The 26590-nt window shown below is 44.9% G+C and overlaps 1 protein-coding gene across 1 annotated transcript; it reads left to right on the forward strand.

Annotated features, from left to right (window-relative positions):
- Positions 1–528: 528 nt before the first annotated feature.
- On the forward strand, positions 529–24447 carry LOC135557254 (high mobility group nucleosome-binding domain-containing protein 3-like). Its single transcript, XM_064990458.1, has 6 exons — positions 529–643; positions 12512–12607; positions 14802–14831; positions 18874–18927; positions 19127–19228; positions 23686–24447. The coding sequence occupies exons 1-6, from the start codon at positions 629–631 to the stop codon at positions 23728–23730; spliced, it is 342 nt and encodes a 113-aa protein (XP_064846530.1). The 5' UTR covers positions 529–628; the 3' UTR covers positions 23731–24447.
- The last annotated feature ends 2143 nt before the right edge of the window (positions 24448–26590 follow it).

The following is a 26590-nucleotide window of genomic DNA, read 5'->3' on the forward strand; positions in this document are numbered from 1 at the left end:
CCATTTAGGTCCACTCGGGTCTATCAGCTGTAGTTTGATAGACCAGATGACAATCAAACAGAACCCAACCCAGACCTGAGGGACAAATTACAATTTCAGACCCGAAAGCAAATCGTGCCCAGGTCGGGCCTCAGGTATATTGGGTCCACCCAGACCCGTGAAGACCTCTACTTCCCGCCTAGACTTCCCAGAACCACTTAGAGCCCCATCATCTTTCTATTGGCCTCTCTACTTTTCTCTTCCCTTCTCTACTCTTCTCGCTTTCTTTCAACCTACACATCTGGCCATCACCCACGAGCGGCCATGATTTGCTTACAAAGAGTGCGTAGCCAATCAGACAAGCCATGGGATCCCCTATTCTTATGCTTCAACCAATGTGCACAGCGGTGATATTTGCATACAGGGGGCTTGACCAATCCCTTGTCACTACAGGAGCTGGTTTTGCGGGTTCTGGCCTATGGGTGGGCGGGATGCAGAGATAAAGGTCTGCATATGATTACCATGTGATTATAGAAGGTGTTTAGTATTGATCCGATATCTGGTGGAAGGTTACTTCTGAACTCGCGCTGTGGACCTGCAGGGTGGACTATTTGATCCTTTCTGACGGCAATAGTATCTCTGTAACATCATGCCTAAAAGGAAGGTGAGTCGCTCTTTTTTTTTTTTTATCTAAACCGTTGTATCTGTGAGAGACAGGATAAGCGGCGCGTCTCTCCTAGCAGGTGAGCTGATGCGAAAGTTTCCAAACCCGAGCACCGCCTGTTAGAACGGTTCAACTGGGACCGTTTCGGTCTGATGGGAGTGTAGAGGGGATGCGCGGGACACGGCAGCGTTCCTCCATGTTATTCGGTGTGTTTTCTGTCGAAGCCCCTGCTCTCTCTCTCGCTGTTCATGGCCGGTGTGTTCTCCCGGTTCACACATACCGGACTGTCTGTAACCACGCAGTGCACAGCTCGCGCTCCGGAATACCGACCGGTAGGGATGCGTGCAGTACCACCGCCGCTGGCGGTTTGAAGTGGCCGCTTTATCCCCGTAGTGACTGCTTGACTGCTATTGTTCCTTTAGTGCATTTTAACGTGTTAGACCGGTCTATCGGTAGGGATTTAAATCTGTCGATGGAAGAAGGAATTCAGATGTTTTTTCCCTCTAGAAGGACAGACTCTTCCCCTCTCTCTCTCACTGTGGCGACCTGTCATTTATTTTCCCTACCTGTTTACCTAAAAAATAAAAAATATCAATTTGCAAACAATGTAAAAAAAAATGTAATCCTTGAGTTGCTAAAGATGCATAGAAGCATGGTCTCTTGGGTAAGGCTGTTAAATGCAGGCGTTTCAGCCCGGCTCGGTGCTGACTGTGGTGGAGAGGCAGGCAGGGAGAGCACCGAGCATAGGCGTTGGTCATTCTCTCTACTTATGTGGTGATTGGCTCAGTGTTCCGTCACTCATGGGGACGCTGTCACCGCAGAATCTCCAGGAAAAGCTTGGTACTTCAAGCCCCTTTGGGTGCTGCCATACATTTACATTAGAAGTGCCTGTCCAAGAAGGCTCAAGATCATTGGCCACAGATACAATTACGACAAATCACGTTATTTCTGCCATAGCTTTGATTGGACTGATCATGTCAACATCATACTTTAAAAATCTTGGCTAACATGCTAGCCAGACAAGCGGTCATCATCATGAATCACGTTGACAATCTACTGGCAAATCCTTTTCAATCCTTGTCATATTCAGAGAAATTATAGATAAAACGTATCGGTGCTCATCGGCCATTGGACATTACACAGCAAGTCGGAAATCACAAATTCAACAATGAGTGGTTTGGAAGGAATCAGTGGCTAACTGCGACGCAAAGCAATCACTATTTTGCTTCCTCAACCCGCTATTTGGGTAAACCACGTCTCCAATCTTTTTGAAACTATAACAAAGAACAAACAGCAAAAACATATGTTGATGGTCTCAATGAAATTATATAATATACAGACCACAAATTCCAATTGGCTATACTTAAACTCTTTAACATCATCCTCAACTCTGGCATCTTCCCCAACTCTGGCATCTTCCTCAACAAATTTGACCTCAATAACTACCGTGGGAGAAGCGTCAACAGCAATCTTGGGAAAATCCACAGCATTATCATTAACAGCAGACTCGTACATTTCCTCAGTGAGAAAATGTCAAAGTAGCTTTTTAGCAAATGACCTTACGACAGGCCACACATTCACCCTGCACACCCTAATTGACAAAGAAACAAACCAAAATGAAGGCAGTCTTCTCATGCTTTGTTGATTTAAAAAAATAAGCTTTTGACTCAATTTGTCATGAGGGTCTGCTATACAAACTGATGGAAAGTGGTGTTGGGGGTAAAACATACACCAATATAAAATCCATGTTCACAAACAACAGGTGTGCGGTTAAAATTGCCAAAAAACACACACTTCTTCCCACAGGGCCGTGGGGTGAGACATGGGTGCAGTTTAAGCCCCACCCTCTTCAACATATATATCAATGAATTGGCGCAGGCACTAGAACAGTCTGCAGCACCCAGTCTCAACCTACTAAAATCTGAAGTCAAATGTCTACTGTTTGCTGATGATCTGGTGCTTCTGTCCCCAACCAAGGAGGGCCTACAGCAGCACCTAGATCTTCTGCACAGATTCTGTCAGACCTGGGCCCTGACAGTAAATCTCAGTAAGACAAAAATAACAGTGTTCCAAAAAAGGTCCAGTTGCCAGGACCACGAATACAAATTCAATCTAGACGCCGTTGCCCTAGAGCACACAAAAAATAGATACATACTGTACCTCGGCCTAAACATCAGCGCCACAGGTGACTTCCACAAAGCTTTGAACGATCTGAAAGACAAGGCAAGAAGGGCCTTCTATGCCATCAAAAAGGAACATCATCACAAACCATCTGTGTACAATGTAAAACACCAAATAATGCATGCAGAGCAGAATTAGGCCTATACCCTCTAATTATCAAAACCCAGAAAAGAGCTCTTAAATTCTACAACCACCTAAAAGGAAGTGATTCCCAACCTTCCATAACAAAGGCATCACCTACAGAGAGGTTAACCTGGAGAAGAGTCCCCTAAGCAAGCTGGTCCTGGGGCTCTGATCACAAACACCAACAGACCCCACAGAGCCAAGGACAGCAACACAATTAGACCCAACCAAATCAGGAGAAAACAAAAAGATAATTACTTGACAAAATTGAAAGACTTAGCAAAAAAACAGAGCAAACAAGAAAGCTATTTGGCCCTAAACAGGCCCAAACTTAAGGAAAGCTTTGACTATGTACAGACTCAGTGAGTATAGCCTTGCTATTGAGAAAGGCCTCCGTAGGCAGACCTGGCTCTCAAGAGAAGACAGGGTATGTGCTCACTGCCCACAAAATGAGGTGGAAACTGAGCTGCACTTCCTAACCTCCTGCCAAATGTAGGACCATATTAGAGACACATATTTCCCTCGGATTACACAGACTCACAAAGAATTTGACATTTTGATAAACTCCCATATATACTGGGTGAAATACCACAGTGTGCATCGCAGCAAGAATTGTGACCCGTTGCCACAAGAAAAGGGCAACCAGTGAAGAACAAACACCTCTGTAAATACAACCCATATTTAGGTTTATTTATTTTCCCTTTTGTACTTTAACTATTGGCATATAATATGACATTTGTAATGTCTTTATTCTATTGGAACTTTTGTGAGTGTAATGTTTACTGTTAATTTTATATTGTTCATTTCACTATTGTTTATTATCTAGTTCACTTGCTTGCTTTGGCAATGTAAACATATAAAGCCCATATATTGAAATTGAATTGAGAGGGAGGGGGGGGGCATGGAAAGTGAGGCAGAGGTAGAGAGTGAGGGGGGCATGAAGAGTGAGGCAGAGAGAGAGAGGGTGGGGGGCATGCAGAGAGGGGGATAGAGAGTGAGGCAGAGAGACATAGGGGGCATGGAGAGTGAGGCAGAGAGAGAGAGTGAGGGGGGGCATGCAGAGAGGGGGGATAGAGAGTGAGGCAGAGAGAGATAGGGGGCATGCAGAGAGGGGGGATAGAGAGTGAGGCAGAGAGAGATAGGGGGCATGGAGAGTGAAGCAGAGAGAGAGAGATAGGGGGCATGGAGAGTGAAGCAGAGAGAGAGGGAGGGGGGACATAGTGAAAGAGGTTGTTGCTATGAAAATTGTCCTCTGGCTAAACCATCAGGGTGTTTGCATAGCCTGATTTTAGAGGAAGACCCTAGATGCATAGGTGTTTAGCTAGCCTGTCTACCTACCTACCTGTGAGCCTGTCAACCTGTCTACCTGCTTACCGGTCTACCTGCCTACCTGTCTATCTGCCTACCTTTGAGCCAGTCTACCCATCTACCTGCCTACTCGTCTACCTGCATAACCGTCTACCTGCCAGCCTGCCAACCCGTCTACCTGCCTACCCGTCTACCTGCCTACCCGTCTACCTGCCTACCCATCTACCTGCCTACCCGTCTTCCTTGCCTACCCATCTACCTGCCAGCCTGTCTACCTATCTACCTGCCTACCCGTCTACCTGCCAGCCTGTCTACCCGTCTACCTGCCAGCCCGTCTACCTACCAGCCTGTCTACCCGCCTACCTGTCTACCCGCCTACCTGTCTACCCGCCTACCTGTCTACCCGCCTACCTGTCTACCTGCCAGCCCGTCTACCTGCCTACCTACCTACCCGTCTACCTGCCTACCTGTCTACCCGCCAGCCTGCCTCCCCGTCTACCTGCCTACCCGTCTACCTGCCAGCCTGTCTACGCATCTACCTGCCTACCCGTCTACCTGCCTACCCATCTACCTGCCTACCTATCTACCTGCCTACCCGTCTACCTACCAGCCTGTCTACCTGTCTACCCACCTACCCGTCTACCCGCCTACCCGTCTACCTGCCTACCCGTCTACCTGCCAGCGCGCCTACCCGTCTACCTGCCTATCCGTCTACCTGCCTACCCATCTACCTGCCTACCTATCTACCTGCCTACCCGTCTACCTACCAGCCTGTCTACCTGTCTACCCGCCTACCTGTCTACCCGCCTACCCGTCTACCTGCCTCCCCGTCTACCTGCCAGCCTGTCTACCTGCCTACCCATCTACCTGCCTACCCGTCTACCTGCCAGCCTGTCTACGCATCTACCTGCCTACCCATCTACCTGCCTACCTATCTACCTTCCTACCCGTCTACCTACCAGCCTGTCTACCCGCCTACCTGTCTACCCGCCTACCCGTCTACCTGCCTACCCATCTACCTGCCTACCTATCTACCTGCCTACCCGTCTACCTACCAGCCTGTCTACCTGTCTACCCGCCTACCTGTCTACCTGCCTACCCGTCTACCTGGCAGCGCGTCTACCCGTCTACCTGCCTACCCATCTACCTGCCTACCCGTCTACCTACCAGCCTGCCTACCCATCTACCTGCCTACCCATCTACCTGTCTACCTGCCAGCCTGTCTACCTATCTACCTGCCTACCCGCCTACCCGTCTACCTATCTACCTGCCTACCCGTGTACCTGCCTACCTGTGTATCTGCCTACCCGTGTACCTGCCTACCCATCTACCTACCAGCATGTCTACCTATCTACCTGCCTACCCGTCTACCCGCCTAACCGTCGACCTGCCTACCCGTCTACCCGTGTACCTGCCTACCCGTCTACCTGCCTACCCGTCTACCTGCCTACCCGTCTACCTGCCTACCCGTCTACCTGCCTACTCGTCTACCTGCCTACTCGTCTACCTGCCTACTCGTCTACCTACCAGCCTGTCTACCTGTCTACCCGTCTACCTGCCTACCCATCTAGAGAGAGATAGGGGGCATGGAGAGTGAAGCAGAGAGAGAGGGAGGGGGGACATAGTGAAAGAGGTTGTTGCTATGAAAATTGTCCTCTGGCTAAACCATCAGGGTGTTTGCATAGCCTGATTTTAGAGGAAGACCCTAGATGCATAGGTGTTTAGCTAGCCTGTCTACCTACCTACCTGTGAGCCTGTCAACCTGTCTACCTGCTTACCGGTCTACCTGCCTACCTGTCTATCTGCCTACCTTTGAGCCCGTCTACCCATCTACCTGTCTACATGTCTACCTGTCTATCTGCCTACCTGTAAGCCTGTCCACCTGCCTACTCGTCTACCTGCATAACCGTCTACCTGCCAGCCTGCCTACCCGTCTACCTGCCAACCCGTCTACCTGCCTACCCGTCTTCCTTGCCTACCCGTCTTCCTTGCCTACCCATCTACCTGCCTACCCGTCTTCCTTGCCTACCCATCTACCTGCCAGCCTGTCTACCCGTCTACCTGCCAGCCCGTCTACCTACCAGCCTGTCTACCCGCCTACCTGTCTACCCGCCTACCTGTCTACCCGCCTACCTGTCTACCTGCCAGCCCGTCTACCTGCCTACCTACCTACCCGTCTACCTGCCTACCTGTCTACCCGCCAGCCTGCCTCCCCGTCTACCTGCCTACCCGTCTACCTGCCTACCCATCTACCTGCCTACCCGTCTACCTACCAGCCCGCCTACCTGTCTACCCGCCTACCCGTCTACCCGCCTACCCGTCTACCTGCCTACCCGTCTACCTGCCAGCGCGCCTACCCATCTACCTGCCTACCCGTCTACCTGCCTACCCATCTACCTGCCTACCTATCTACCTGCCTACCCGTCTACCTACCAGCCTGTCTACCTGTCTACCCGCCTACCTGTCTACCCGCCTACCCGTCTACCTGCCTCCCCGTCTACCTGCCAGCCTGTCTACCTGCCTACCCATCTACCTGCCTACCCGTCTACCTGCCAGCCTGTCTACCCGCCTACCCGTCTACCTGCCTACCCGTCTACCTGCCAGCGCGTCTACCCATCTACCTGTCTACCCATCTACCTGTCTACCCGTCTACCTGCCTACCCATCTACCTGCCTACCTAGCTACCTGCCTACCCATCTACCTACCAGCCTGTCTACCTGTCTACCCGCCTACCTGTCTACCCGCCTACCCGTCTACCTGCCTACCCATCTACCTGCCTACCCGTCTACCTACCAGCCTACCCGTCTACCTACCAGCCTGTCTACCTGTCTACCCGCCTACCCGTCTACCTGCCTACCCGTCTACCTACCAGCCTGTCTACCTGTCTACCCGCCTACCCGTCTACCTGCCTACCCGTCTACCTGCCAGCGCGTCTACCCGTCTACCTGCCTACCCATCTACCAGCCTACCCGTCTACCTACCAGCCTGCCTACCCATCTACCTGCCTACTCGTCTACCTGCCTACCCGTCTACCTACCAGCCTGTCTACCTGCCTACCCGTCTACCTGCCTACCCGTCTACCTACCAGCCTGTCTACCCATCTAGCTGTCTACCCGTCTACCTGCCTACCCGTCTACCTACCAGCTTGTCTACCCGTCTACCTGCCTACCCGTCTACCTACCAGCTTGTCTACCCGTCTACCTGCCTACCCATCTACCCATCTACCTGCCTACCCATCTACCCATCTACCTGCCTACCCATCTACCTGCCTACCCGTCTACCTACCAGCCCGTCTACCTGCCTACCCATCTACCTGCCTACCCATCTACCTGCCCACCCATCTACCTGCCCACCCATCTACCTGTCTACCTGCCTACCCGTCTACCTGCCTACCCGTCTACCTGCCTACCCGTCTACCTGCCTACCCGTCTACCTGTCTACCTGCTAACCTGTTAACCTGATCCCCATTAGTTCCTGTCAAGGCAGCAGCTACTCTTCCTGGGGTTTATTCTTCCTGGGGTTTATTATGGATCCCCATTAGTTCCTGCCAAGGCAGCAGCAACTCTTCCTGGGGTTTATTATGGATCCCCATTAGTTCCTGTCAAGGCAGAAGCTATTCTTCCTGAGGTTTATTATGGATCCCCATTAGTTCCTGCCAAGGCACAAGCTACTCTTCCTGTACAGTTTTAAAACATTACAATACATTCACAGAGTTCACAACACACTGTGTGCCCTCAGGCCCCTACTCCACCTATACCACATATCTACAGTACTAAATCTATGTGTATGTATAGTGCGTATGTTATCGTGTGTGTGTGTATGCAAGTGTTTGTTCCAATGTATGGAACAGTCCCCGCTGTTCCATAAGGTGTTTTTAAAAATCTGATTCTTCTGCTTGCATCAGTTACTTGATGTGGAATATAGTTCCATGTAGTCATGGCTCTGTGTAGCGATGTGTGCCTCCCACAGTCTGTTCTGGACTCGGGGACTGTGAAGGCTGAGAGATAGTATCTGCTGATAGTCATGATCTCTAGTCCACTCATCTCCTCTCCAGTCATAATTACTATTAGTCATGAAACGTCCTGATCCTCCAGGTCCACAGATTAAAGTCCTGGACTAAGAAATATGCTCTTGAGATTCTCCTTGTAAAAAGTTGTTTCGTCCAGGACAAGGTTTACAGTAATCTGTGTCGGGGAAACTCTAAACTCTCTCTAATGTCTTAGTGAGGTGGTGTTTCTGAGAGACTTTGTTAATATTCATTAGTATTTTATGATCAAATGGATGTTTGGTTTGATCGATCTGGGGTACAAGCACCAGAGGAGGAAGGGGAGGACCTCAGTAAATTTCAGAAAAATGTAAATAGTGAAACATTATAAAACTTTTCCTTTTTAGATAAAACTGTACTAAATATATTCACGTCACCAAATAATTGATTAAAACACACTGTTTTACCATGAAGATCTACAGTTGCTTCAACGGCACCTTCTTGGGTAGCACCATGGTGTAGCCGGAGGACAGCTAGCTTCCGTCCTCCTCTGGGTACATTGACTTCAATACAAAACATAGGAGGCTAATGGTTTTCACCCCCTTTCCATAGACTTACACAGTAATTATGACAACGTCCGGAGAACGTCCTCAGAGCTCTTGCATCGTTAACTGACATGTTATCCACTCAATTAAAGGATCAGAGAATGGATCGAGTACTGAAAACATAAGCTACAGCTAACTGGCACGGCAGTGCATAAATTGTGGTGAGTAGTTGACTCAGAGAGAGAAGGACAATAGTTAAACAGTTTAACAACTTCACTTCTTCCAAAATTAAGGAGAAGCAGAGAGAGGGAGAGCTATCATAGAATATATATTTTTACTTTCACTTACTCAGCTGGTGTCAAATGCAGCTAGCTAGTTTAACCTACGCGGCAGGTTAGAGCGTAGGGCCAGTATTCCGAAAGGTTGAGGGATTGAATCCCTGAGCTGACAAGGTAAAAATCTCTTGTTCTTCCAGGGAATAAGGCAGTTAACCCACTGTTCCCTGGTAGGCCACCATTGTAAATAAAGGTTAAATTTAAAAAACAGCTCAGAGACGGATGCTATGTTAGCTAGCTGGCTATGACTATCAAACAGAGACGGATGCCATGTTAGCTAGCAGGCTATGACTATCAAACAGAGAGGGATGCTATGTTAGCTAGCTGGCTATGACTATCAAACAGAGACGGATGCCATGTTAGCTAGCTGGCTATGGCTATCAAACAGAGAGGGATGCTATGTTAGCTAGCTGGCTATGGCTATCAAACAGAGACGGATGCTATGTTAGCTAGCTGGCTATGACTATCAAACAGAGACGGATGCCATGTTAGCTAGCAGGCTATGACTATCAAACAGAGAGGGATGCTATGTTAGCTAGCTGGCTATGACTATCAAACAGAGAGGGATGCTATGTTAGCTAGCTGGCTGTCCAACACTGGAACTCTTCCAAGGTAAGCTTCTGGTTTTATTAATTTATTGTCACCGGGTCCCGCGTAACTGCTCAAATGTACTGCATGATTGCAGCGGGTTTAATAGCGCATTAGTTCTTTGTTGACTATGACTGACAAACAATGAGGCTGTGTTTAGTGATTAGCAGTCATGATATGAAGGTTTGGAAGGTTTTTTTCCCCCGGTCACAGACAGTTGTGCACTGAAGTCCACAAGCGAAGGGAAAAGGTGAGAGGACAAGAGCAGTAGATAGATGCGAGAAGGATTTATATATACAACGAACTGTTAGTATGTGTCTGGTATGACAGTGATCATGCTGTTTGTGTGTGGCTGCTATGACAGTGATCATGGTGTTTGTACGTGGCTGCTATGACAGTGATCATGGTGTTTGTGTGTGGCTGCTATGACAGTGATCATGCTGTTTGTACGTGGCTGCTATGACAGTGATCATGCTGTTTGTACATGGCTGCTATGACAGTGATCATGGTGTTTGTACGTGGCTGCTATGACAGTGATCATGCTGTTTGTACGAAGCTGCTATGACAATGATCAAGCTGTTTGTATGTGGCTGCTATGACAGTGAACTGTGTTTGCGTGTGTTCAGGAGTGCATTCATAGATTCTGTTGAAAAATGTTTCTTAAACGGAAGCAAACTAAATGAAACGAGGATAAACATACCTGAATTTGTCCAGTAGAAACTCTCATGTGCAACTGTTGGACTAATGATGACAGATCAGCTAGATACAGGCCAGAGTGTGCAAGGCCTTGTTTAATGTTTCACTGTCTGTCACCTTGATTACTCAATCCTCTCGACCAACGTCCATTCATAGGCCAGGCTAGAGCAACCTCGTGGTGGGTATAGGGATGGAAGTATTATGTTGTAGCCTAAACCTGTCACTGTTACATTGAACTGGGTGAATATGAATGACAGTAACCTAAACCTGTCACTGTTACATTGAACTGGGTGAATATGAATGACAGTAACCTAAACCTATCACTGTTACATTGAACTGGGTGAATATGAATGACAGTAACCTAAACCTATCACTGTTACATTGAACTGGGTGAATATGAATGACAGTAACCTAAACCTATCACTGTTACATTGAACTGGGTGAATATGAATGACAGTAACCTAAACCTATCACTGTTACATTGAACTGGGTGAATATGAATGACAGTAACCTAAACCTGTCACTGTTACATTGAACTGGGTGAATATGAATGACAGTAACCTAAACCTGTCACTGTTACATTGAACTGGGTGAATATGAATGACAGTAACCTAAACCTGTCACTGTTACATTGAACTGGGTGAATGACAGTAACCTAAACCTGTCACTGTTACATTGAACTGGGTGAATGACAGTAACCTAAACCCATCACTGTTACATTGAACTGGGTGAATATGAATGACAGTAACCTAAACCTGTCACTGCTACATTGAACTGGGTGAATGACAGTAACCTAAACCCATCACTGTTACATTGAACTGGGTGAATATGAATGACAGTAACCTAAACCTGTCACTGTTATATTGAACTGGGTGAATATGAATGACAGTAACCTAAACCTATCACTGTTACATTGAGCTGGGTGAATATTAATGACAGTAACCTAAACCCATCACTGTTACATTGAACTGGGTGAATATGAATGACAGTAACCTAAACCTATCACTGTTACATTGAACTGGGTGAATATGAATGACAGTAACCTAAACCTGTCACTGTTACATTGAACTGGGTGAATATGAATGACAGTAACCTAAACCTATCACTGTTACATTGAACTGGGTGAATATGAATGACAGTAACCTAAACCTGTCACTGTTACATTGAACTGGGTGAATGACAGTAACCTAAACCTGTCACTGTTACATTGAACTGGGTGAATGACAGTAACCTAAACCTATCACCTCGTGATGGATATTAACGTGCCGCCGACCTCCTGCGTTTTTTTTAGCAGTTCGTCATGTCTATTTAAATATCAAGGAATATTTCACTTTCTCTGGTCATTAGCTACAACATGAATTTGAGCATGAGGTGCGACTCGAATTTCGCCTCTCTCTGGTCAGTATCTCTGGAGGAAAGACAGGACAGAACAGGGGACAGTGCCCCCCCCCCCCCACTGACACTAATGCTGTGTTCAAAGCAACTGGAAACTCGTAAATCTCCGACTTCAGTGCGTTCAAGAACTGGGAACTCAGAAATAAACGAGATCCTACTAGAAAAAATCGTTTTGAACGGTCATCTACCTCGGAAACTCTGACGTCATGATTTGACCTCGTCTAGTTCCCAGTTTTCTTGAAAGCACCATGACATCACGTGCAGGTGTCCCGTACCATCTGTCCAGGAAAATAAAAAATTAAACGATTTGCTCGATTTATGCTCAGCTGTGCCTCGCAAGTGCTACACCAACTGATCTATTTTGTTATAAAAACTTGAGTGTTGAATTTTTTTTTTTTAATACTTTTATTTTACTAGGCAAGTCAGTTAACTGCCTGTTCTGAGAATAATGATATAGGCAGACCAGTTATATAGCCAATATGAGGTAACAATGCATTAGGTTGACTGCACAAACATAATTTCTACACAACTGTTTATATTAGCTTCATGTTTTAAAAGAAAATCTGAGTAATAGATCTCGGTTTGCTTTTTGACTGTGAAAGTGATCTTGATTGGTTGGTGACCACTGGCTCACCGTGCAATGTAACAGACATCTCTGCCGTTCATTAGCCGTGAAAACCGGTGTATTCAGTCCTCTCTCTGCTTCTTCTAGTCTGCCGAAGGGGCTGGTGCCAAGGACGCCTCTAAAGTCACTAAGCAGGAGGTCGCTAAGCAGGAGGTCGCTAAGCAGGAGGTCGCTAAGCACGAGGTAGGAGCTCTGAGTGTGCAGTGTGTGCTGTGTGTGCAGCGTGTGTGTGTGTGTGTGTGTGTGTGCAGTGTGTGTGTTTTACACAACCGCAAACACGCTCATTATGTACAGCAAATGCTTATACACCCTGATACATGAAGAGGATCTTTATGCAAACACACTATCCACACTACCCCTAGCACACTACCCCTAGCACACTACCCCTAGCACACTACCCCTAGTACACGACCCCTAGTACACTGCCCCTAGTATACCTACCCCTAGGACACTACCCCTAGGACACTACCCCTAGTATACCTACCCCTAGGACACGACCCCTAGTACACTACCCCTAGTATACCTACCCCTAGTACACTACCCTTAGTACACGACCCCTAGTATACCTACCCCTAGTACACTACCCCTAGCACACTACCCCTAGTACACTACCCCTAGTACCCTACCCCTCCTCACTACCCCTAGTATACCTACCCCTAGTACACAACCCCTAGTATACCTCCCCCTAGTACACTACTCCTAGTATACCTACCCCTAGTACACTACCCCTAGTACACTACCCCTAGTATACCTACCCATTGTACACTACCCCTAGTACACTACCCCTAGTACACTACCCCTAGTATACCTACCCATTGTACACTACCCCTAGTACACTACCCCTCCACACTACCCCTAGGACACTACCCCTAGTACACTACCCCTAGTATACCTACCCATTGTACACTACCCCTAGTACACTACCCGTCTACACTACCCCTCCACACTAACCCTAGTACACTACCCCTAGTGCACTACCCCTCCTCACTACACATAGTACACTACCCCTAGTACACAACCCCTAGCATACCTCCCCCTAGTACACTACCCCTAGTATACCTCCCCCTAGTACACTACCCCTCCACACTACACATAGTACACTACCCCTCCACACTACACATAGTCCACTACCCCTAGTATACCTACCCATAGTACACTACCCCTCCACACTACACGTAGTACACTACCCCTAGTACACTACCCCTCCACACTACCCCTAGTATAACTACCCCTGGTATACCTACCCCTAGTACACTACTCCTAGTATATCTACCCCTAGTACACAACCCCTAGTATACCTACCCCTAGTACACTACTCCTAGTACACTACTCCTAGTACAATACCTCTGGTATACCTACCCCTAGTATACCTACCCCGAGTACTCTACCCCTCCTCACTACCCCTAGTACACTACCCTTCCACACTACCCCTCCTCACTACCCCTAGTACACTAACCATAGTACACTACCCTTAGTACACTACCCCTCCACACTACCCCTAGTACACTACCCCGAGTACACTACCCCTCCTCACTACCCCTAGTACTCTACCCCTCCTCACTACCCCTAGTACACTACCCTTCCACACTACCCCTCCTCACTACCCCTAGTACACTAACCCTAGTACACTACCCTTAGTACACTACCCCTCCACACTACCCTTAGTACACTACCCCGAGTACACTACCCCTCCTCACTACCCCTAGTACACTACCCCTCCTCACGACCCCTAGTACACTACCCATCGTCACGACCCCTAGTACACTACCCCTAGTACACTACCCCTAGTACACTACCCCTCCTCACTACCCCTAGTATACCTACCCCTAGTACACTACCCCTCCTCACTACCCCTCCTCACTACCCCTAGTACACTACACATAGTTTACTGCCCCTAGTACACTACCCCTAGTACACTACCCCTCCTTACTACCCCTAGTACACTACCCCTAGTTTACTACCCCTAGTACACTACCCCTCCTTACTACCCCTAGTACACTAACAGACCCTCAATACACAACTGATATGCCCTCTGTCCCCTCTCCTCCTCTCCCTCTCTTGCTGTCTCTCCCTCTCTCTCTTGCTGTCTCTCTCTCCCTCTCTCTCTTGCTGTCTCTCTCTCTCTCTTGCTGTCTGTCTCTCTCTCTCGCCCTCTCTTTCTGTCTCTCTTGCTGTCTCTCTCTCTCCCTCTCTCTCTTGCTGTCTCTCTCTCTCTCCCTCTCCCTCTTGCTGTCTCTCTCTCTCTCCCTCTCCCTCTTGCTGTCTCTCTCTCTCTCCCTCTCTCTCTTGCTGTCTCTCTCTCTCCCCCTCTCTTGCTGTCTCTCTCCACCTCTCTCTTGCTGTCTCTCTCTCTCTCCCTATCTCTCTCTTTCTGTAGCCCACCAGACGGTCAGAGAGGTTGTCATCGGTAAGTTTAATCACCCCCTCTTCCTTCCTCCCTTCTCTCTTTCTCTCTCTCTCTCGTCGTTGCTCTACCAGAAGCAGTCTGCGGGTCATAGTTTCTCACTGTCACCAGATATGATATTAGGATCTGAAATCATAACTAGCTAGATATTCAGACAGTGTTCTATTCAGACTGGGTTATAAAGGAGTGTTCTATTCAGACTGGGTTATAAAGGAGTGTTCTATTCAGACGGGGTTATATAGGAGCGTTCTATTCAGACTGGGTTATAAAGGAGTGTTCTATTCAGACGGGGTTATAAAGGAGTGTTCTATTCAGACGGGGTTATAAAGGAGTGTTCTATTCAGACGGGGTTATAAAGGAGTGTTCTATTCAGACTGGGTTATAAAGGAGTGTTCTATTCAGACGGGGTTATATAGGAGCGTTCTATTCAGACTGGGTTATAAAGGAGTGTTCTATTCAGACTGGGTTATAAAGGAGTGTTCTATTCAGACTGGGTTATAAAGGAGTGTTCTATTCAGACTGGGTTATAAAGGAGTGTTCTATTCAGACTGGGTTATAAAGGAGCGTTCTATTCAGACTGGGTTATAAAGGAGTGTTCTATTCAGACTGGGTTATAAAGGAGTGTTCTATTCAGACTGGGTTATAAAGGAGTGTTCTATTCAGACTGGGTTATAAAGGAGTGTTCTATTCAGACTGGGTTATAAAGGAGTGTTCTAAAAGAATAGGGAAAATCCCACGCAATAATTTATTCACCAAGGTTTGAACAGCAAGCTGTCTTCAGCGGGGTATCGTGACAGCAAGCTGTCTTCAGCGGGGTATCGTGACAGCAAGCCGTCTTCAGCGGGGTATCGTGACAGCAAGCTGTCTTCAGCGGGGTATCGTGACAGCAAGCTGTCTTCATCGGGGTATCGTGACAGCAAGCTGTCTTCATCGGGGTATCGTGACAGCAAGCTGTCTTCAGCGGGGTATCGTGACAGCAAGCTGTCTTCAGCGGGGTATCGTGACAGAATTCAGTGTTGTAAAGGTGGTGGGGGGAAAAGGCCCCTGCAGGTTGCTTCTGGTCCTGCGCTTGTTTTCTCTCTCTCGTCCTCATTTCCTTTACCAGACTTGATATCTATCTGTTCATCCTCGGTCTGTCGTGATTTCACTGTCTTCAAGCATGGCGCACATGGGCCGGATCTCAAACTGCACCATATTCCCTTTCTAGTGCACTATTTTTGACCCCATAAGAATAGGGTTTCATTTGGGACACATGGTCTTGGTAACTTCAGCTTGTTGTGAACGTTAGACCTTCATCATTAACATGTTTATATAACTCATTATCACAGCCATGTTTATGTAACACATTATCACAGCCATGTTTATATACATTATTACAGCCATGTTTATATAACACATTGTCACAGCCATGTTTATATAACACATTATCACAGCCATGTTTAATATAACACATTATCACAGCCATATTTATATAACACATTATCACAGCCATGTTTATATACATTATTACAGCCATGTTTATATACCACATTATCACAGCCATGTTTATATAACAGATTATCACAGCCATGTTTATATAACACATTATCACAGCCATGTTAATATAACACATTATCACAGCCATGTTTATATAACTGATTATCACAGCCATGTTTATATAACTCATGATCACAGCCATGTTTATATAACACATTATCACAGCCATGTTTATATAAGACATTATCACAGCCATGTTTATATACATTATTACAGCCATGTTTATATAACACATTATCACAGCCATGTTTATATAAGACATTATCACAGCCATGTTTATATAACACATTATCACAGCCATGTTTATATAACACATTATCACAGCCATGTTTTGATACATTATCACAGCCATGTTTATATAACACATTATCACAGCCATGTTTATATAACACATTATCACAGCCATGTTTATATAACACATTATCACAGCCATGTTTATATAACTCATGATCACAGCCATGTTTATATAACACATGATCACAGCCATGTTTATATAACACATGATAACAGCCATGTTAATATAACACATGATCACAGCCATGTTTATATAACACATTATCACAGCCATGTTTATATAACACATTATCACAGCCATGTTTATATAAGACATGATCACAGCCATGTTTATATAACACATGATCACAGCCATGTTTATATAACACATGATCACAGCCATTGTTATATACATTATTACAGCCATGTTTATATAACACATTATCACAGCCATGTTTATATAACACATTATCACAGCCATGTTTATATAACACATTATCACAGCCATGTTTATATAACACATTATCACAGCCATGTTTATATAACACATTATCACAGCCATGTTTATATAACACATTATCACAGCCATGTTTATATAACACATTATCACAGCCATGTTTATATAACACATTATCACAGCCATTTTTATATAACACATTATTACAGCCATGTTTATATAACACATTATTACAGCCATGTTTATATAACACATTATCACAGCCATGTTTATATAACACATTATCACAGCCATGTTTATATAACACATTATTACAGCCATGTTTATATAACACATTATCACAGCCATGTTTATATAACACATGATCACAGCCATGTTTATATAACACATGATCACAGCCATGTTTATATAACACATGATCACAGCCATGTTTATATAACACATGATCACAGCCATGTTTATATAACACATGATCACAGCCATGTTTATATAACACATGATCACAGCCATGTTTATATAACACATTATCACAGCCATGTTTTGATACATTATCACAGCCATGTTAATATAACACATTATTACAGCCATGTTTATATAACTCATTATCACAGCCATGTTTTGATACATTATCACAGCCATGTTTATATAACTCATTATCACAGCCATGTTTATATAACTCATTATCACAGCCATGTTTATATAACACATTATCACAACCATGTTAATACAACACATTATCACAGCCATGTTTATATAACACATTATCACAGCCATGTTTATATAACACATTATCACAGCCATGTTTATATAACTCATTATCACAGCCATGTTTATATAACTCATTATCACAGCCATGTTTATATAACTCATTATCACAGCCATGTTTATATAACACATTATCACAGCCATGTTTTGATACATTATCACAGTCATGTTTATATAACTCATTATCACAGCCATGTTTATATAACACATTATCACAGCCATGTTTATATAACACATTATCACAGCCATGTTAATATAACTCATTATCACAGCCATGTTTTGATACATTATCACAGCCATGTTTATATAACTCATTATCACATCCATGTTTATATAACACATTATCACAGCCATGTTTATATAACACATTATCACAGCCATGTTTATATAACACATTATCACAGCCATGTTTATATAACTCATTATCACAGCCATGTTTGGATACATTATCACAGCCATGTTAATACATTACCTTATCTTATTACTGTTATAGCTGATTATGTGATCAGGTTATTACAGATTTTTAACCAACAGGTTTTCACGGCTCTATTTTAGTCATTTTAATCACGAAAGGATCCCTGTTTACATAATGATGATGTGTTAAATATACTTTTAAGTTTGCATTGATTAAGCTGTCTGTACGTACCTTCAGCTGAGGTGTTGCCGTCTACGAGTGGGTATTGTATGGCCTCCCCCATAGCCCACAATGCACTATTGTTCAGGTTATACATATATTCCTATGCTAAGCTATTTCTATGGTGTTTTCCCATTGTCTTTGCTAAGCTAAGTTTATAGAAATGCTCCATTCTCTCAGCTAAGCTAATTCCATTGAAATGTCCAATTCACTTAGCTGAGATAATTCTATAGAAATGCCCCATTCTAAACTAAGATAATTGTATGGTGTTTCCCACTTTTTGTGCTAGGCTAAGCTAAACTAAGCTAATTCTATAGCATTTCCCCACTCTTTAACTAGGCTAATGCTAAAGCTAATGGCTCTCTCTCTCTGACCTACAGAAACCAGCTCCTCCCAAACCGGTTGAGGTCAAGCCTAAGAAGGCTATCGCCAAGGTAATGCCATCGAGCACACACACACTGTCCAGGTGTTAAAGTGCGTATCCATAAATGCATGTTGTGTTTGTTTTAAAGTCTCAAAGTTTCTGTCCATTTGAATGTTCTCAGAGCAGTTTTAAATTGGTTGTCTCTGTCCTCTGGGATTGGTAGTCTCTGTTTCTATGCTGTGTTCTGATTGGCTCTGTCTGCCTAGAAGCCGGTGGACAAGGTGGACGACAAGGCCATGAAGGGAAAGAAAGGAGGAGCTACGTTGAAGAGGGAGGATGGCCCCTCCCATAACCGACAGACTCTTACAGAGGTACGCTAGGCCACACCTCCATCAGAGAATGTAGAGGAGGTACGCTAGGCCACACCTCCATCAGAGAATGTAGAGGGAATACGCTAGGCCACACCTCCATCAAAGGATGTAGAGGAGGTACACTAGGCCACACCTCCATCAAAGGATGTAGAGGAGATACGCTAGGCCACACCTCCATCAAAGGATGTAGAGGAGGTACACTAGGCCACACTTCCATCAGAGAATGTAGAGGAGATACGCTAGTTCACACCTCCATCAAAGGATGTAGAGGAGGTACACTAGGCCACACCTCCATCAAAGGATGTAGAGGAGGTACACTAGGCCACACCTCCATCAGAGAATGTAGAGGAGATACGCTAGGCCACACCTCCATCAAAGGATGTAGAGGAGGTACACTAGGCCACACCTCCATCAAAGGATGTAGAGGAGGTACACTAGGCCACACCTCCATCAAAGGATGTAGAGGAGGTACACTAGGCCACACCTCCATCAAAGGATGTAGAGGAGATACGCTAGGCCACACCTCCATCAGAGAATGTAGAGGAGATACGCTAGTTCACACCTCCATCAAAGGATGTAGAGGAGGTACGCTAGGCCACACCTCCATCAGAGAATGTAGAGGAGATACGCTAGTTCACACCTCCATCAAAGAATGTAGAGGAGGTACGTTAGGCCACACCTCCATCGGAGGAGGGGGGCTGGTTGTGGGATTATAATCATCTAGCATGTCTTCCTTCAATGTTCTCCATGTCTCAATATCTGTCTCCCTCACACACACACACACACACACAGATCTGTGTGTCTCGCTCCAGTGTCAGTGTGACCTACTACAGAAGTCTTGCTCCCTACTCCATGTCTGTCAGAGGACCGAGTGAGACAGTCCGAGTCAACGGTATGACAGACAGACCGAGTGCTGTGGATTTGAACCAGAGTTGTTAGGGGGTCTCCCAAATGGCACTCTATTCCCTCCGTGGAGCATTACTTTAGACCTAGACCTAGCCATAGACCTAGCCATAGACCTAGCCATAGACCTAGCCATAGATCTAGCCATAGACCTAGCCATAGACCTAGCCATAGATCTAGCCCTAGAACTAGGCATAGACATAGGGAACAGAGTCCGATTTGGGATGCGGTTTGTGTGATTTAACCACTGTGTGTTGTGAACTGAGTGTGTGATTTAACCACTGAGTGTGTGGGCACTAACATTGTGTGTCTTTGTTACTACACAGTAATTGTATGAAATGTGTGTGTGCTCACTCTTCAGTATGTACAGTCTGTTAACACATCAGGATCACTAGTGATACTACTAACGAGCAGGACCAGACGTCTTTTCCTCGGCCATGGAACTAGGTTGTCACTAGCTAAATGAATAATAATAATAATATATATTGTGTATAATATATATAATATATAATATACACTGTGTAATGTGATGTATTACAAGGGTCATAGTAGTACGACAGTACCTCTTCACCTGTTACTGCTCTAACTACGTTGGTAACAGCAATAAAGCACCTCCGGGTTTGTGGTATATTGGCCAATATACCACACTTCCCCAGGCCTTATTTCTTAATTGTGTAATTGAATTGTCAACCTAAAATATTGTCATATAATTCTGAATACAGGTGATACAGGTTGTATATACATTTTCTGTATAAATAGCCTCTAAAATATTTAAGTTTAATGTCCCGATAAGCCAGTGTTTGGATGATATATTGACGCTGGTGTTGTTGGGCCCGAGAAGTTGAATCATGCCAATATATCTTCCAAACGTAGTCTTCGTGGGCATTATCCCTTTTATACAATGGGTTACCAACATATTCAAATAATGATTGACATATTTTAATTAAATAGTTATTTTGATGAATTTCTTTAATAACATTTCATCCTGCCACCAGATATAGTCCCGACACAAGTCTAGGGTTGTTACCCAAGCCGGATGGTCATTCGTTCATTCGGTTCGGTTGCCAGAGACGCGACCCAGTCATTCAGTATCTATGGACATGACCCAGTCGTTCAGTATCTATGGACTCGACCCAGTCGTTCAGTATCTATGGACGCGACCCAGTCGTTCAGTATCTGTGGACTCGACCCAGTCGTTCAGTATCTATGGACGCGACCCAGTCGTTCAGTATCTATGGACTCGACCCAGTCGTTCAGTATCTATGGACTCGACCCAGTCGTTCAGTATCTATGGACTCGACCCAGTCGTTCAGTACCTATGGACTCGACCCAGACGTTCAGTATCTATGGACTCGACCCAGTCGTTCAGTATCTATGGACTCGACCCAGTCGTTCAGTATCTATGGACTCGACCCAGTCGTTCAGTATCTATGGACTCGACCCCGTCGTTCAGTATCTATGGACTCGACCCAGTCGTTCAGTATCTATGGACTCGACCCAGTCGTTCAGTATCTATGGACTCGACCCAGTCGTTCAGTATCTATGGACGCGACCCAGTCGTTCAGTATCTATGGACGCGACCCAGTCGTTCAGTATCTATGGACTCGACCCAGTCGTTCAGTATCTATGGACTCGACCCAGTCGTTCAGTATCTATGGACGCGACCCAGTCGTTCAGTATCTATGGACTCGACCCAGTCGTTCAGTATCTATGGACTCGACCCAGTCGTTCAGTATCTATGGACTCGACCCAGTCGTTCAGTATCTATGGACGCGACCCAGTCGTTCAGTATCTATGGACTCGACCCAGTAGTTCAGTATCTATGGACTCGACCCAGTCGTTCAGTATCTATGGACTCAACCCAGTCGTTCAGTATCTATGGACGCGACCCAGTCGTTCAGTATCTATGGACTCGACCCAGTCGTTCAGTATCTATGGACTCGACCCAGTCGTTCAGTATCTATGGACTCGACCCAGTCGTTCAGTATCTATGGACTCGACCCAGTCGTTCAGTATCTATGGACGCGACCCAGTCATTCAGTATCTATGGACTCGACCCAGTCGTTCAGTATCTATGGACGCGACCCAGTTGTCATACTGGCTGGCAACGTTCTTATCCTTTGCTTGCTATCTAGTCAACTACAGCTAATTTACAGTCAAAAAGTGCAGCCAGAATAACAGCAAAGTAGCGGCATCTGTTTAAGCTGTTTTCTAGTGACATTTATTTGGATACATCTATAACAATGAGCTACTGAGGTGCGATTTCGCCTGGCATAGAACATGTGCTCTCTCAGAGGAGCGAGCCAACAACACAGCTACAGTAACTCAATCACTTTAAACTGAAGCTGGAAATACTGCAAACTAGCTGCACTTCGCATTTCTTTGTATATGTCCATAAAAACGATTCCAGCTGATTCATGATTTCGACTGGCTGAGAAACGCTGCCTGCCTGTCTGTCTCGTACCAACTTCCGACATGTATATTACTACAGCTGGTGATCCAATTTGAATATTGAAACAATGTTGCAAATGTCGGAGAGACAGACAGCAAGGTTTATACAAATGTTGAAAACTAAATGTTGGTCGAAAAAGAAATGTGAGACAATGTCTAGATGCTTTTTATAGTGGAGAACAAGTTTATAAATTGCCTGGCTGGGCTGAGGAGGCAGTGTATTGCAGCAGTCAGATGGAACAGAGTAAATAAGCATTTTTTAAGTAATAGATTTAACTGGTGGTAACTTGTGGAGTAGACACCGCCTGGAATGTGATTTTAACCAATCAGCATACAGGATTAGAAGCACCCATTGTATAAATGCAAATAGACAATACCTGTAAATGTCATTGTTATCTTGGAAAGCTGTGAGTGCTATTATATGATACTATAATCGTACTTGTTGCATTTACAACTTGTGTAAGTCAGCCAGTGTATGGCTGTGGTTTGACTGCATATGAATGGGTTGAATGGAATGTTGGCATATTTTTTTATTTAACCTTTTATTAACTAGGCAAGTCAGTTAATAACAAATTCTTATTTACAATGACGACCTACCCCGGCCAAACCCAGTCTACGCTGGGCCAATTGTGCGCCGCCCTATGGGACTCCCAGCCGGATGTGATACCGCATGGATTTGAGCCAGGGACTGTAGTGACGTCTCTTGCACTGAGATGAGGTGCCTTAGACCGCTGTGCCTCTCAGGAGCCCTTTGGAATATTGGCAGTTACAAAATAATTAGTGGAGTCATTCATTTCAAACTCTGGCGAGCAAGCTAACAAACATACAGTGTAGATAAATTCTTCAAATTCATTAATTTACACTATCTTATCACAGCACTGGCAAACCATGGTTGACCAACTCCCTGACCATCATGGCTGACCTTTAACCCATCATAAGAAGGTTCATGTCCATTCTAGTGTTCTGATTCCTAATTCTATGGTTGACCATCATGGTTGACCAACTCCCTGACCAACATGGCTGACCTTTATCCCATCATAAGAAGGTTCATGTCCATTCTAGTGTTCTGATTCCTAATTCTATGTGTTTGTGTCTGTCTGCAGGAGACTGAGGCTGTGGGGGCGAGGTCTGACGAGGAGAAGGAATGAGGAAATTGGGGGTGTGTCGTTCTCTGACTTCTCCCAAACCGGTACCATGGAAACAAAGAAAGGATATTTTTTTTACGAGGATTTTGTAAAATGCTGAATTTTTTGGGTCCTGTGATATTAGCGAAGATAAACCAACACCCCATGTCCACACTCCTCCTTGCAGTTCTATCACTCTCTTTTCCAATTCTTTCCTCACTCTCTTCCATTTTGTTGTTTTACTCCTCTCCCTCTCTTTCTCCTCTTCCTTTTCTTGAAAGACAGAATGAAGTGACATGTTTTAAAAAAAATGGCTGCAACTATTCTTCCTCTGGCAGTGGGAGGAGCCTCACAGGGTCACCATTATAATGTGTCTCACGTCCTTTCTAAATGATGATGTCATATCCTCTCTACTAAGATAGCTCTTTTTGATGACATCACTATAAATTAATTTGATCTCCCGGCTATGACATCAGAGACCCAGGGGTCAAACAAACTAGGCTCCTATGACATCACAGGTGACCTTTGACCCTGAACTGAGGTGTTGCCATGGAGAATATTTGCGGCTTTTTAAGCAGATGTAGAAAAGTTTGAGAATTGTCACTACTGTGTTTGAAACTGGCAGAGCAGTGGCATAGCAATAACTAGTGGTGTTTCAGTTCTAGAACGCTGTGGATTCAAGAACCTCTCTGAGTTCCACCCTGCCTGGGAGAAAACATTATTTCGAAATAAAAGCTGAAAGTTGAAGTCTTGTGGGTAGCATGTGTTTTGTCTCTCTGCCCACTACATCACTGGGGCCAAGATTCCTGCCATCCAGGTCCTCTATACAAGGCGGTGTCAAAGGCCCAAAAAATTGTCAAAGACTCCAGCCACCTTAGTCATAGACTGTTCTCTCTGCTACCGCACGGCAAGCGGTACCGGAGCACCAGGTCCAAAAGGCTTCTTAACACCTTCTACCCCAAAGCCATAAGACTGCTGAACAATTAATAAAATGGCCACCGGACTATTTAAAATTGACCCCCAACCCCCTGATTCTACAGTACTACATCACCACATGATTCTACAGTACAACATCACCACCTGATTCTACAGTAAATCATCACCACCTGATTCTACAGTACATCATCACCACATCATCACCTGATTCTACAGTACATCATCACCTGATTCTACAGTACAACATCACCTGATTCTACAGTACAACATCACCTGATTCTACAGTACAACATCACCTGATTCTACAGTACAACATCACCTGATTCTACAGTACAACATTACCACCTGATTCTACAGTACAACATCACCACCTGACTCTACAGTACAACATCACCTGATTCTACAGTACATACTCACCTGATTCTACAGTACAACATCAACACCTGATTCTACAGTACAACATCAACACCTGATTCTACAGTACAACATCAACACCTGATTCTACAGTACAACATCAACACCTGATTCTACAGTACATCATCACCACCTGATTCTTCAATACAACATCACCACCTGATTCTAGAGTACAACATCACCAGATTCTACAGTACAACATCATCACCTGATTCTACAATACACCATTACCTGATTCTACAGTACAACATCACCACCTGATTCTACAGTACATCAACACCTGATTCTAAAGTACATCATCACCACCTGATTCTACAATACAACATCACCACCTGATTCTACATAACAACATCACCTGATTCTACAATACACCATTACCTGATTCTACAGTACAACATCACCACCTGATTCTACAGTACATCAACACCTGATTCTAAAGTACAACATCACCACCTGATTCTAGAGTACAACATCATCACCTGATTCTACAGTACAACATCATCACCTGATTCTACAGTACAACATCATCACCTGATTCTACAGTACATCATCACCACCTGATTCTACAGTACAACATCACCACCTAATTCTACAGTACAACATCAACACCTGATTCTACAGTACAACATCACCACCTGATTCTACAGTACAACATCATCACCTGATTCTACAGTACATCATCACCACCTGATTCTTCAATACAACATCACCACCTGATTCTACAGTACAACATCACCAGATTCTACAGTACAACATCATCACCTGATTCTACAATACACCATTACCTGATTCTACAATACAACATCACCACCTGATTCTACATAACAACATCACCAGATTCTACAGTACAACATCATCACCTGATTCTACAATACACCATTACCTGATTCTACAGTACAACATCACCACCTGATTCTACAGTACATCAACACCTGATTCTAAAGTACAACATCACCACCTGATTCTACAGTACAACATCATCACCTGATTCTACAGTACAACATCATCACCTGATTCTACAGTACAACATCATCACCTGATTCTACAGTACATCATCACCAACTGATTCTACAGTACAACATCACCACCTAATTCTACAGTACAACATCAACACCTGATTCTACAGTACAACATCACCACCTGATTCTACAGTACAACATCAACACCTGATTCTACAGTACATCATCACCACCTGATTCTTCAATACAACATCACCACCTGATTCTACAGTACAACATCACCAGATTCTACAGTACAACATCATCACCTGATTCTACAATACACCATTACCTGATTCTACAGTACAACATCACCATCTGATTCTACAGTACATCAACACCTGATTCTAAAGTACATCATCACCACCTGATTCTACAATACAACATCACCACCTGATTCTACATAACAACATCACCAGATTCTACAGTACAACATCCTCACCTGATTCTACAATACACCATTACCTGATTCTACAGTACAACATCACCACCTGATTCTACAGTACATCAACACCTGATTCTAAAGTACAACATCA

Source organism: Oncorhynchus masou, chromosome 16, assembly GCF_036934945.1.
Source record: "Oncorhynchus masou masou isolate Uvic2021 chromosome 16, UVic_Omas_1.1, whole genome shotgun sequence".
Classification (NCBI taxonomy): Eukaryota; Metazoa; Chordata; class Actinopteri; order Salmoniformes; family Salmonidae; genus Oncorhynchus; species Oncorhynchus masou.